General features: G+C 43.6%; 1 protein-coding gene across 1 annotated transcript in view; it reads right to left on the bottom strand.

The window, feature by feature from the left end:
* Nucleotides 1-12,800, bottom strand: part of LOC121533550 (DNA-directed RNA polymerase, mitochondrial) — a 106,799-nt gene that overhangs the window by 56,472 nt on the left and 37,527 nt on the right. The window contains exons 6-10 of the mRNA XM_041839596.2: nt 6,633-6,782; nt 2,732-2,899; nt 2,243-2,413; nt 1,895-2,134; nt 40-834 (exon numbers count right to left, since the gene is read on the bottom strand). Of these exons, the coding sequence (XP_041695530.1) occupies nt 40-834; nt 1,895-2,134; nt 2,243-2,413; nt 2,732-2,899; nt 6,633-6,782 (1,524 nt within the window). The remainder of the gene's footprint in view (nt 1-39; nt 835-1,894; nt 2,135-2,242; nt 2,414-2,731; nt 2,900-6,632; nt 6,783-12,800) is intronic.

Here is a 12,800-nt window from a genome sequence, read left to right as displayed (position 1 = left end):
AGTATGATAAGAAACAGAAAACATTGTTAGCAGACTGACGTTGAGGGGGTTGTCTGCAGAGTCCAGGATGTCGTCCATGATGGTGTTGGCATACTCCAGCCTGCCAGCCAGCGAGCTGCGTTTCTTCAGGCCCGTCAGGTTGACCAGGTGGATCTTCAGCCAGTCCAGCCCGCCCGGCCCTAGGGGCTTCCCCTCCGCAAACACCAGGACGGCCCTGGTCACATCGCTGCCCAGGTGGTTGAAGTAGGGCGGGCACGGGTAGGTGCGCCCGCGGAAGTCCATGTTGTGGGGGAACCAGAAGACCTCGTCCCTCATGTGGTTGGCGATGGAGAGTTTATAGAGGGCGTCCATCCTGATGCTGTGCATCTCACTGCACTTCTTCTTGGCCTTGCCCACCTCCCTCTTCAGGTGGGCCTTCTCAGCTGAGGTGAAGGTGGCTGAGTCCTGCTGGTTGTAGCGGGGGATCTTGGGGGCCTCGGAGTTGGGCGGCGGGACGTCCAGCTTCTCGCTGCCCTTGTCGTTGAAGATGGAGATGATGATGTCCAGCAGGGGCTGGTTGATCCTCCAGGCTGCATTGCCCAGCTGGTTGAGAGAGTCCAGCACGGGATGGAGGTCCGCGTCCTGGCACTTCTCCAGCAGGATCTCATGCTGGTTGGCGCCTTCCACTGCGCGCATCATCTTGGTGGGGGTGAGGAGGTAAGCGCCAAATTTAGCCGAGATCCAGGGCACGGGCGGGCACAGCATGGGCATCACGTAGGAGTCAAAGGTCAGCGTGGTGTCCATGGCATCCTGCTGCATCTGCGTCAGGATGGGGTGCGGCTTGATGAAGCCGACCTGGAGCCAATCACAACACGAGAGATCCAATTAAATACATTAAATATAAACACACAGCTACAGTACCAGTCCAATCAAATATTTGCTCAAAACAGAGCTGAACGTTTCAATTAAGCTTCAGTAAAACAGGCAGACTTATTTGCTGTGACAACACACATTAATCATGGCTTCAGCTAAGGCGTCTGGTTCATAGCAGTTTTAAATCACGTGACAGCCGGAGATGAACTAGCTACTCTCTGAAAGCCTTCACCATCCAAACCCAGACAGACAGACACAACATTGTAGAGCACTACAGTATAAACCAACAGTGTAGAGAGAGAGAGCTAAAGAGAGAAAGAGAGATATTATAACAGATTCAGTCCATCAACCAGGCAGAGCCTAACTGTGCATGTTGTAAAATCATTAGGCTGCACCCCTGCTGGCCTACCCTCTATCCCCCTCAGCCAGCACAGCAGCGGGAGGGGTGGCCAGAGACGAGCTTTGAAACCCACAGCGGACTCCACTGTCAAAGCACATCAAGTCCACCAGGTTGAGACGGCAGCAGGCGCTTTTTTCCCCACCAGGAACGAGGCTCGGAGGACAAAATAGAAAGTGTCTTAATTTCCTTGTCAGTTATCCCAGGGCAGTCAATCAGCCAGCCAATTAAGGGGACAGTAAAAAAAGGATTTGTTTGGAAGCCATTCGTCTTACTCAACTGACCCGCCGTCCACTCTTGCAGGGAAAGCGGTTTTATTATTCATATGCCTATGAGCCCAGACCGTGCAGGCAGAGAGAGTAATATGAGGGAGCTGAGCTGTGAGAGAGGAGAGCTGAAGACAGATGGAGAAGCTATGACAGACAGCCCTGTCCAAAACCAAGGTCGCCTGTTATGTTCTGGCTGCTTTTCACTGCTGCACTACCAATCGATTTCGCTCATAAATGGCGACATGAAGAATAAGGCATGACACGAAAATTAGTTGAGGAACCAACCCTAAGCCTGGGAAATTGGGTGAATAAATTGGGAGAAAATAACTGCCATAAATCACTTCAACTAACACTTCCACTCTAGTATATGTTTTACCTGTTTGTTACTGCGGAAGGTATACATGTGGTAGAGCACAGGGATGAGCTTTCGGTCGTAGGCAGAGTTGAGGATGTCGCTGTTCACCTTCATGTGCTTGACCATGAGGTCCACCAGGTAGGTACCCAGCTCCACCACCACCGCATGAGGCCAGTGGGTCTCGTCCCCCAGCAGGGAGGGACCAGAGCTATGCTCTGCCTCCAGCTTCCACCATCGCTCCCTAGGCAATACATCAAACTCCTGCAAGGTACAGTAAGGAGGTTTTCTTTAAGTCAAACAGTAGGTAAATTATTTTATATGTCTTCTAATTGCATGCAGATAAAGACCAGATGTGGAAGAGTGTCATACCTTAGATTCATTGGCCAGTAGCTCAGTATATTCATTGTAGATATGGCTAAGCTTGTCCACCATCTGGTTGTGTACCTTCATGCGGATGCAGAACTTGTTGTGGACCCTGTTGCCCAGCTCCTTGGCCAGGACGTGGAGAGACTCCCCACTGGGAGGCAGGTTGGACAGACTCTGACCACAGACAAAGAGCAACATAATTAGGATCATCTGTATTTTATAGAATGACATTTTATGTAATGCTACAAAGTTGCTAAATAAACCTCAACCCTGAACTCTAAATACAACAGAGGTCTATAGGACCCAAGGTCATAGATACTGCTGGGATTCAGTGGGTTTTACCTGAGGGATCCAAGCACAGAACCTTGCGGAAAGCCAAATTCAACTTTGGAACATTCAGATTATTACCTTTCAAAAAGGTACGACTTAAAACAACAGATGTGTATATGACCCAAGGTCCAATATACTGATAGTATTCAGGGGGTTATATACTTGGACCATGATGTCCACATAGTCATTTTCATCCAGCAGACAGAGGTAGGGGTAGAGGCTGAGTCTGACGGCCTTCTGGGTGCTGCTGGCCAGGATCATCTTGCTCTCCCTCAGGGCCCCAACCAGGGCTTTGTGCCACACTAACCGCTGCTCCGTCAGAAGGTGCCGCTGAAACAGACACGTACAACACCATCAACATGGTCTCACTCTAATACTGCATGGTCCTGTGTTTTTCTGGTGGATGAAAACATGTTCTGCCTTATATCCACTCTGGACATGAGTTCAAAATTGACTTAAGGTTAAACAACAAAACACATTAGATCTGTCGTTCTGTGGTATTCAGCACATACAGTTGCCAAATACACTGAGTGTAGAAAACATTAGGAACACCTGCTCTTCCGATGACAGACTGACCAGGTGAAAGCTATGACCCCTTATTGATATCACTTGTTAAACCCACTTCAATCAGTGTAGATGAAGGGGAGGAGACAGGTTAAATAAGGATTTTCAAGCCTTGAGACATGGATTGTGTATGTGTGCCATTCAGAGGGTGAATGGGCAAGACAAAAGATTGAAGTGCCTTTGAACGGGGGCTGGTAGTAGCAGGGTTTCCATTAGCCTGTAATAGCCAGCTTTTGTCCGATAAAATAATTGTGCCGGCCAATTGTCCGGGAGAAGAAGAAGAAATCCCATTGCGAAATAATGTTTTTAGCCTCTTCATTGATGAAAATACCAGTCGATGTAAATACTGGTCATGCTTTTCGGTCTATATTGTAATTTGCATAATTTAGTGGAATTAAATTGGCGTGTGTACAGTATATTCGTTATGTGTCTTATTTATCACACAGGTACAGCATACAGATACGGAGCCTTTGAGTGGAAAATATGTCAGACAGCGCAAGAGCTTCTGCTGCAGCATCTTGTGGTGCTTTCAAGACAACTGGGAAGTTTCCTGGGTAGTGGCGCCGCATTTTCCTAACGGAAACCCTGGGTAGTAGGTGCCAGGCGCACCGGTTTGAGTGTGTCAAGAACTGCAACGCTGCTGGGTTTTTCAAGCTCAACAGTTTCCCGTGTGTATCAAGAATGGTCCAACACCCAAAGGACATCCAGACAACTTGACACAACTCTGGGAAGCATTGGAGTCAACATGGGCCAGCATCCCTGTGGAACGCTTTCGACACATTGTAGAGTCCATGCCCCGACGAATTGAGGCTGTTCTGATGGCAAAATGGGGTGCAACTCAATATTTGGAAGGTATTCCTAATGTTTTGTACAATGTTTGGCACCCTTGCACTTTATTTGTGTAATTTATACCCTCTTTTTCCCCTAATTTCGTGATTACGATCTTGTCTCATTGCTCCGAAACATGACCCGCCAAACCGCGATTCTTAACATCCGCTTGCTTAACCCGGAAGCCAGCTGCACCAAAGTGTCGGAGGAAACACCGTTCAACTGACAACCGAAGTCAGCCTGCAGGCGCCCGGCCAGCCACAAGGAGTCGCTAGAGCGCGATGAGCCAAGTAAAGCCCCACCGGCCAAACCGTCCCCTAACCCGCACGACGCTGGGCCAATTGTGCGCCGCCCTATGGGACTCCCGGTCTGGGATCGAACCCCAGGCTGTAGTGACGCCGCAACACTGTGATGCAGTGCCTTAGACCGCTGCGCCGCTCGGGAGGCCCACTCTTGCACTCTTTCAATGGAGGTCAATGAAGCAGAATATTATGTTTTCTCTTTGAAAAACGGATTGAATGGCTATTTTTACCCTGTAGGCACCTCCAACTTACCACAGATGAGATAAATTACATTTTTGGGGTTCTGTGCAGTTGTAAATCAAACAAATACACGTGTGAACACAAGGTTTTTCAATTTCAACTTATTTGAGAAATAAATAGTGAATAATGCAAACGTGCCAATATATTTGGTGAATCTGTATGTGTTCAGATTCAGAGATGGTGAGAGAACAGAACAGAAGTCTCCAGTCAGGTTGTAAAACCAGGTCAGCCCTCCATCCAGGGGACTGTCATATTCCCCATCCATGCCAGGAGGAGAGAGCCCAGCTGACACCGAGCAGATAGGCTGGCCTGGCCTGTAAAGGTGATTCAGCTCCCTCCCCAGGAGAGCCCCATTACAATATATTATCATTCTGCTTTGCCTGCTGTAAATGTTGCAGGACCACCAGGGACCCTCGTCCTCCCGCTCCCAGTCTGAAACATTGCCTGGAAATGCAGGGAGAGTTTAAACTGTAAATGCCAATGCCTGGCCCCAGACCACTGAGATATGGGGAGAGGGACACATCGCAGGAATAATATAACTGATGTCTGGTGGCCTCAATGTATAATGTTCAAAGTTTTCACTAAAGTCTGGACATAAACTTTTCTCACAGTTGACACTGACTGAACATAAAAAAATCTACATCATGAAAATATATGATTTTGTCATTGGTAGTGCTGAGCGATTAGGGTTTTTTGAGGTTGGTTTGGTTTCGAAAAAAAGAAAAGAAGGGTTTATAAAAAAATAAATACATGAATGCTGTAACACAGAATAAAACAATTAATAAAAGTCCCATAATGGTAGTGACTGTCCATTACTGCTTATCACTTACTAAGCATAATTTATTCACATTACTTTAATAAAATATTTCAGTTGTTGTGTATATTTATTATTTCATTCCAAGTCATCATCTCATCTCTATAGAGCTGCTGCCTATTCTGTCTGACAAAATCACTATTTTGTAGTTCTTCAAAGTAAATAAGGCATACTTTTATGACTGCTGAATACCAACTATCAATCACTTAGATCATGTATTTTAGGGTAGATACCTCGCGAAGCTACAGCTGCTCTCTATAATCACCTCACGATCGTGCATTCTTCTCTCTTCTGTAGCAGGAAGCGTAAAAGAAACACAGACTGGACAAGTAGATGCAAAATGGATTATGGCGATTGTAGTTAATTACCGCGTTTTATGCGCAAAACTATTTTTAGAATATTGGCCTGTTGGAAACTACAACTCCCTACTACATCGCACAGTTCAGGACCTGATTTATCTCTATAGAATCTGTGCGATGTGTGCATTGAGCTCACAGAAAAATAACAGACATTCGGTTAATTGCTCAGTACTAGTCATTGGCAATGGATTAAATACAATGTCCCCCAAACAATGTAAAGTGATTTGAGATCCTATATTAAATAAGAAATAAACCATGGTTGTGTTTCAGTGCATCACTACGGTGTATTACTATAGTGTATTTCAGTGTGTTACTATTCCATACTGTATTACTATAGTGTATTTCAGTGTGTTACTATTCCATACTGTATTACTATAGTGTATTTCAGTGTGTTACTATTCCATATTGTATTACTATAGTGTATTTCAGTGTGTTACTATTCCATACTGTATTACTATAGTGTATTTCAGTGTGTTACTATTCCATACTGTATTACTATAGTGTATTTCAGTGTGTTACTATTCCATACTGTATTACTATAGTGTATTTCAGTGTGTTACTATTCCATACTGTATTACTATAGTGTATTTCAGTGTGTTACTATTCCATACTGTATTACTATAGTGTATTTCAGTGTGTTACTATTCCATACTGTATTACTATAGTGTATTTCAGTGTGTTACTATTCCATATTGTATTACTATAGTGTATTTCAGTGTGTTACTATTCCATACTGTATTACTATAGTGTATTTCAGTGTGTTACTATTCCATACTGTATTACTATAGTGTATTTCAGTGTGTTACTATTCCATACTGTATTACTATAGTGTATTTCAGTGTGTTACTATTCCATACTGTATTACTATAGTGTATTTCAGTGTTACTATTCCATACTGTATTACTATAGTAGCATATTTCAGTGTAACTCCAGCTGTAGGTGGTCAGTTTGTTTACCATCTTGGCCATGTGTGGGGTGACAGGCTTCATGGCCTCCACAGAATGAATGGTGATGGTGCTGGCCTGCTCCATGCTCAGCTGACGGCTGAACCTCTCCCGCAGCTCGTCCAGGCTGAAGGCCATCTTGGGGTATTTAGCATCCACCCTCTGAAACACACACAGACAGAAAAGAGGGTCATAAACAGACTGGGATCTCTAGGGAGAGACTACTACCTTGCATCACAGGAGACACACACTGGAAGGGAGCCTACATTAAACCTAATGTCTATTATTAGACTCAATAGTAGATACATTCTGGTAAATCAATGTTTCCTCGTGGAGAATACACACATAGCTTTGATACATTTTGGAATGTGTGCGTGGGAGTGTGTCCACGCTGTGTGTGTGTGTACAATCCTGGCCAAAGACAGGGTGTGTGTGCTGAATAATGAGGGAGTGTGGTGATGGGGAGGGTTCTGTCAGGTCAGGGTGCTGAGCTGATAGAGGGAGAAGCAGACAGAGCTCAGTCTGCTTCCAACACACAGAGCCTTACCCAGCCTTAATCACTAGACGCTCAGCACCACAAGACTATAAAGCAAAACAAATGGCTTATTATGCTCAGTGTTAAAAGGTATAGTCATGTCCTGTGTGCTCCATCAAATTGTATTACTGTGGGCTGGTACCTTGACCGATTGGCAATTCATTTCAGAGAAATCGAATGATATGTCTTTACATAGGAGTATGGATATTCACATGTTTACATCTAGAATTGGATGGTAACATTTAAAGTCAGTGTAGTTCTCTGTGTGTGTAGTGTGTGCTTATATTTGTCCTTCTTCACACATGTACAAGTGGCTATTAATACACGTGTGTGAATTGGAAATGTGTTTTTTGCATATCCCACTCTCCCTGAGACACCCTCAGAGAGCGGGGTCACAGCCAGGGTCTGCCATTCAACGGTGACCCTGGAGCAATTATGATGAAGTGCCTTGCTCAATGGCACAAACAGATTTTTCACCTTGTCGGCTCTGGGATTCCAACCAGCAACCTTTTGCTTACTGGCTCAACAGGGCGGGTGTGTGTAGTGCTTGGAGTGAAGGCACTGCAGTCACCTGACAGAGACAAATAAGGATGAAACGAGGGCACAAACTAATGCAAACCAAACTCACAAAGCCTTAATTAACGGCCAGTAGATATGCAAATTAACTTTCATCCTATCACCCTCCCTGTGGCTAATTAAAAAATAAATATGCTTATATCATTATGTGCTGCTGCTTTAAGCTTAACCAGCACCAAAAAGGTCTGGCAGCCACCCAATTAAAAACCCATAGAAAGGGACAGCGCATATACACTGACTATATAAATACAGAGCTGGCCAAGTGGTCCAGCAGGAAGGGTACGGAGTAGGCCTACATACTGAGAGGTGTGCTTTTACATGTTGTCATTTATTATTGAAAGAGGGCGTCAGTAGCCTGTGCAAGGACACCTGGGTATTATCAGTAAACACATTCAATAGGTGTTGATGTGGTACAGTGTGGTGCATTATTAACCCAGGAGACAAACACTAAATCTGTCCTCAAAAGGAGAGGAGACTGCACGCTATTGGACAGCAGCCAAAACAAAGGTTACCTGGGAGATACATCACTTGGGTATTGGCTCTACTGCACTACAGCATGGCATAATACTACCTTCTCTATGGAGTGGATGGGCTCTTAATCTTTTTTTTAAGACCAAGCTTTGCTGCTGAGAAACGACAGTATATACACTGACGTATTTGGACGCATCTCTGTGTAGGTCTCAGACATTGTGTTTCAGTGTGTCTACGGCAGTTCATGCTGGGCCATGAGAGGGGACTGAATAATAAGCATTTGTTCATGTGCATCGTTGTTTGCGTGTGGAGAAGTGAGTCAGATGCTTGTTGCTGCCCAGGGGCTTTGAGATTGTCCAGAGAGGGAGCAGTGCCATGCGATGCCCGGCTATCAGCATGGGCCAGAATGGGACAACTACCACGCCTCTCTCCCTTTCCTTCTTCTTCTCCTCACGCTCTCTGTTTTCTAGGGCCCCTGGCAAAGACATAACTGTCAGCTAAGCCATAGCCCAGGGCGGGAGAGGGCTCCAAAATGAATGACCACTCAAAGATGGCTGTGTGCTTTATAAGTATAGAAACACATTGCATACATATAAATCCCGACTGATCTAATCAAAAGGGGGTGAGGGCAATTAAGAAAAAAATAACAAAATCTCCAATGACAATGTCTAAATAGTAGATCAAACTGCATTTCCTACAACTTCATACATTTTCCAAATAGTACATTACGCAAATTATATTTTAATGAGCTTTTGCCGACAGTAATTGAGACTTCTCATGAGACGGTGTTATGAAACCTTGGCACTGAGTAAACAACAACAACTCTCTCATCCAGTCCTCAATTATGAAAGCAGTAGCAGATTGTAAATGTTGCAGATCTCGGGTGGGTTTGCAATGGCACCGCAGCTTATTCCCTATATAGTGCACTACTTTTGACCAGAGCCCCAAGGCCCTGGTCAAAAGTAGTGCACTATAAAGTTAATAGGGTGCCATTTGGTACGTATCGCCTATGTCGTTTGGCCTGTTTTACATGTAGTCAGCTGCACAGTGTTCTGTTGACCTTTCCAAGATATGATAGATCATATGCTCTCCTGGTACACCCCACCCAGCCCCCTTAGTTACACAGGAAGTAGGGCTGTGACAGTAATTGAATACCCATGTAACTGACAGTTATGGATGAAGACCATCATGAAAATAAATTAATTTTGGGAAAAACATTTTTATTTTTGTATAACATCAGTCTTCTTTTAAAAAAGGATGGATGTGTCTGACTATTCATTAATTATTCAACAGCAGTATACAAGATTGTTCTGGCTCTGAGGCCTATAATGCACTACTGTTGTGTCAAATGGACAATGGGCCAGTCCTCTCCAACCTGGCATGGTATAATTTGATACAGAATATTTTCTTAATTTATAGACCAATCAACGCTGATAAATAGGCTATGGAAATCTTACGTGCATTTGTTTCTATTTTAATGATTGTCAATTTCATACTATCGCATCGCTGTCTCTCTCCCCTTTAGACTTCCCTTGTCAATTCATTATCTTATAGCCTACTTTAGGAAAGCCTAAGGTAGGCCTAGCTTTTTAAATACGTTTTAAGGAAAGGATAAATATTTGCTTGTGTCTGACATACGCTGGTTGCTTTGATTGACGGGTCCTTTTATGGGGGGTGTGTGTGTGTGCGTTTGCTGATTCTGTCTATAGGCCTATATGTCCATTCAGAAAGTTTTCTAAAGTAGCCTGTCTGGACGCCATCTCTTTAGTAAGAATCAAACATTCCTGTCATGATTTAATCTTGTAAAATGCCAATTTTCAGTCACTTAGGCTACATTATTTCTCATTACGGCGTCCTCTCTTTAAAGAACATATGCCAATGCCACTGCCATTGAATGACCACAGCAGCAGGGTTTGTGACGTTATGTGTATATTTCAGGAAATTTTGAAGAAACCATCGGACTTCATGTGAATGGATTTGTGCGTCAAAATAGGATCCGTATAATTTGTAATTTTTTGCATTAAAGCCAACAGACAAGGACAAGATAGGCATATCTTTATTTTGACTCCGTCATGCGCGAATGTTGTGTCAATACGAAAAATGTGATAGCTCCTCTCCAACCTGGCATTTCTTAATAAATAGATTAATATTTATAAGTAATAACCTGAATAATAATTAAATGCCATGATAATAACGTGTAATGGTTTGTTTCAAATACAGTGGGGAAAAAAAGTATTTAGTCAGCCACCAATTGTGCAAGTTCTCCCACTTAAAAAGATGAGAGAGGCCTGTAATTTTCATCATAGGTACACGTCAACTATGACAGACAAAATGAGAAGAAAAAAAATCCAGAAAATCACATTGTAGGATTTTTAATGAATTTATTTGCAAATTATGGTGGAAAATAAGTATTTGGTCAATAACAAAAGTTTCTCAATACTTTGTTATACAGTAATCCCTCGTTTATCGCGGGGGTTACGTTCCGAAAATGACCCGCGATAAGTGAAATCCGCGAAATAGAAAACTTTTTTTTTTTTACAATTAGCAACTATTACATGTATACAAATACAGTGACTCACGTGTAGGCCGTTTCACTGCTCTTCAGACTGGGCCGCTGCATCCTGACTGCGCTCTGCAGTGTTCTCTTCTTCTGCAGCCCGCGGTGCAGGTGTGTTTGTTCGGGAGAAGAACATAGTGATAGGCAGCTGTTGTCGCTCCTTTTTCTTCTTTGCAAAAAGATCCTTGTACACCGACATGCCACCATCGATTACGTTGGAGAACTGTAACGAACGGCTCATCAAAGGGTCCCATTTCATTAGGAGATGTTCGAAATTACAAGATAATTTGGCCAACTTAATGTAAATTTGCCAAGCTGTTTTATGCACGTACACATAACTGCACGAGACGACAAAATGATAGCACAATTCGTAGCATGTTTTGATACAAGGAAGGAAGGGAGTAGTTTTTAGCGAATCAGAATGCAGAGCACAATGCACCAAAAAAAAAAATGCATTATGAAAAGAATCGCGACATCCGCAATCGCGATAAGTGAACCGCGAAGTGGCGACGGATCACTGTATACCCTTTGTTGGCAATGACACAGGTCAAACATTTTCTGTAAGTCTTCACAAGGTTTTCACACACTGTTGCTGGTATTTTGGCCCATTCCTCCATGCAGATCTCCTCTAGAGCAGTGATGTTTTGGGGCTGTCGCTGGGCAACACGGACTTTCAACTCCCTCCAAAGATTTTCTATGGGGTTGAGATCTGGAGACTGGCTAGGCCACTCCAGGACCTTGAAATGCTTCTTACGAAGCCACTCCTCGTTGCCCGGGCGGTGTGTTTGGGATCATTGTCATGCTGAAAGACCCAGCCACGTTTCATCTTCAATGCCCTTGCTGATGGAAGGAGGTTTTCACTCAAAATCTCACGATACATGGCCCCATTCATTCTTTCCTTTACACGGATCAGTCGTCCTGGTCCCTTTGCAGAAAAACAACCCCAAAGGCATGATGTTTCCACCCCCATGCTTCACAGTAGGTATGGTATTCTTTGGATGCAACTCAGCATTCTTTGTCCTCCAAACACGACGAGTTGAGTTTTTACCAAAAAGTTCTATTTTGGTTTATCTGACCATATGACATTCTCCCAATCCTCTTCTGGATCATCCAAATGAACTCTAGCAAACTTCAGACGGGCCTGGACATGTACTGGCTTAAGCAGGGGGACACGTCTGGCAACTGCAGGATTTGAGTCCCTGGCGGCGTAGTGTGTTACTGATGGTAGGCTTTGTTACTTTGGTCCCAGCTCTCTGCAGGTCATTCACTAGGTCCCCCCCGTGTGGTTCTGGGATTTTTGCTCACCGTTCTTGTGATCATTTTGACCCCACGGGGTGAGATCTTGCGTGGAGCCCCAGATCGAGGGAGATTATCAGTGGTCTTGTATGTCTTCCATTTCCTAATAATTGCTCCCACAGTTGATTTCTTCAAACCAAGCTGCTTACCTATTGCAGATTCAGTCTTCTACAATTTTATTTCTGGTGTCCTTTGACAGCTCTTTGGTCTTGGCCATAGTGGAGTTTGGAGTGTGACTGTTTGAGGTTGTGGACAGGTGTCTTTTATACTGATAACAAGTTCAAACAGGTGCCATTAATACAGGTAACAAGTGGAGGACAGAGGAGCCTCTTAAAGAAGAAGTTACAGGTCTGTGAGAGCCAGAAATCTTGCTTGTTTGTAGGTGACCAAATACTTATTTTCCACCATAATTTGCAAATAAATTCATTAAAAATCCTACAATGTGATTTTCTGGATTATTTTTTCTCAATTTGTCTGTCATAGTTGACGTGTACCTATGATGAAAATTGCAGGCCTCTCTCATCTTTTTAAGTGGGAGAACTTGCACAATTGGTGGCTGACTAAATACTTTTTTTCCCCACTGTAGGTTCTATTAAGAAGCATATCCATGTAAACAAGTGTACAAAGAATTGTCAAGTCCCCTTTTTACATAGGGCCTTATAGGCCTGAGACAAATTGTAACATACATTTAAACAAATTGGACACATACGAAAAATAAAGGAAAAAGGAAAGAAATGGAAAAACC

The sequence above is a fragment of the Coregonus clupeaformis genome, chromosome 20, assembly GCF_020615455.1.
Source record: "Coregonus clupeaformis isolate EN_2021a chromosome 20, ASM2061545v1, whole genome shotgun sequence".
Classification (NCBI taxonomy): Eukaryota; Metazoa; Chordata; class Actinopteri; order Salmoniformes; family Salmonidae; genus Coregonus; species Coregonus clupeaformis.
The sequence above is the reverse complement of the archived record's forward strand: the minus strand, read 5'-3'. Positions and strand labels throughout refer to the sequence as shown.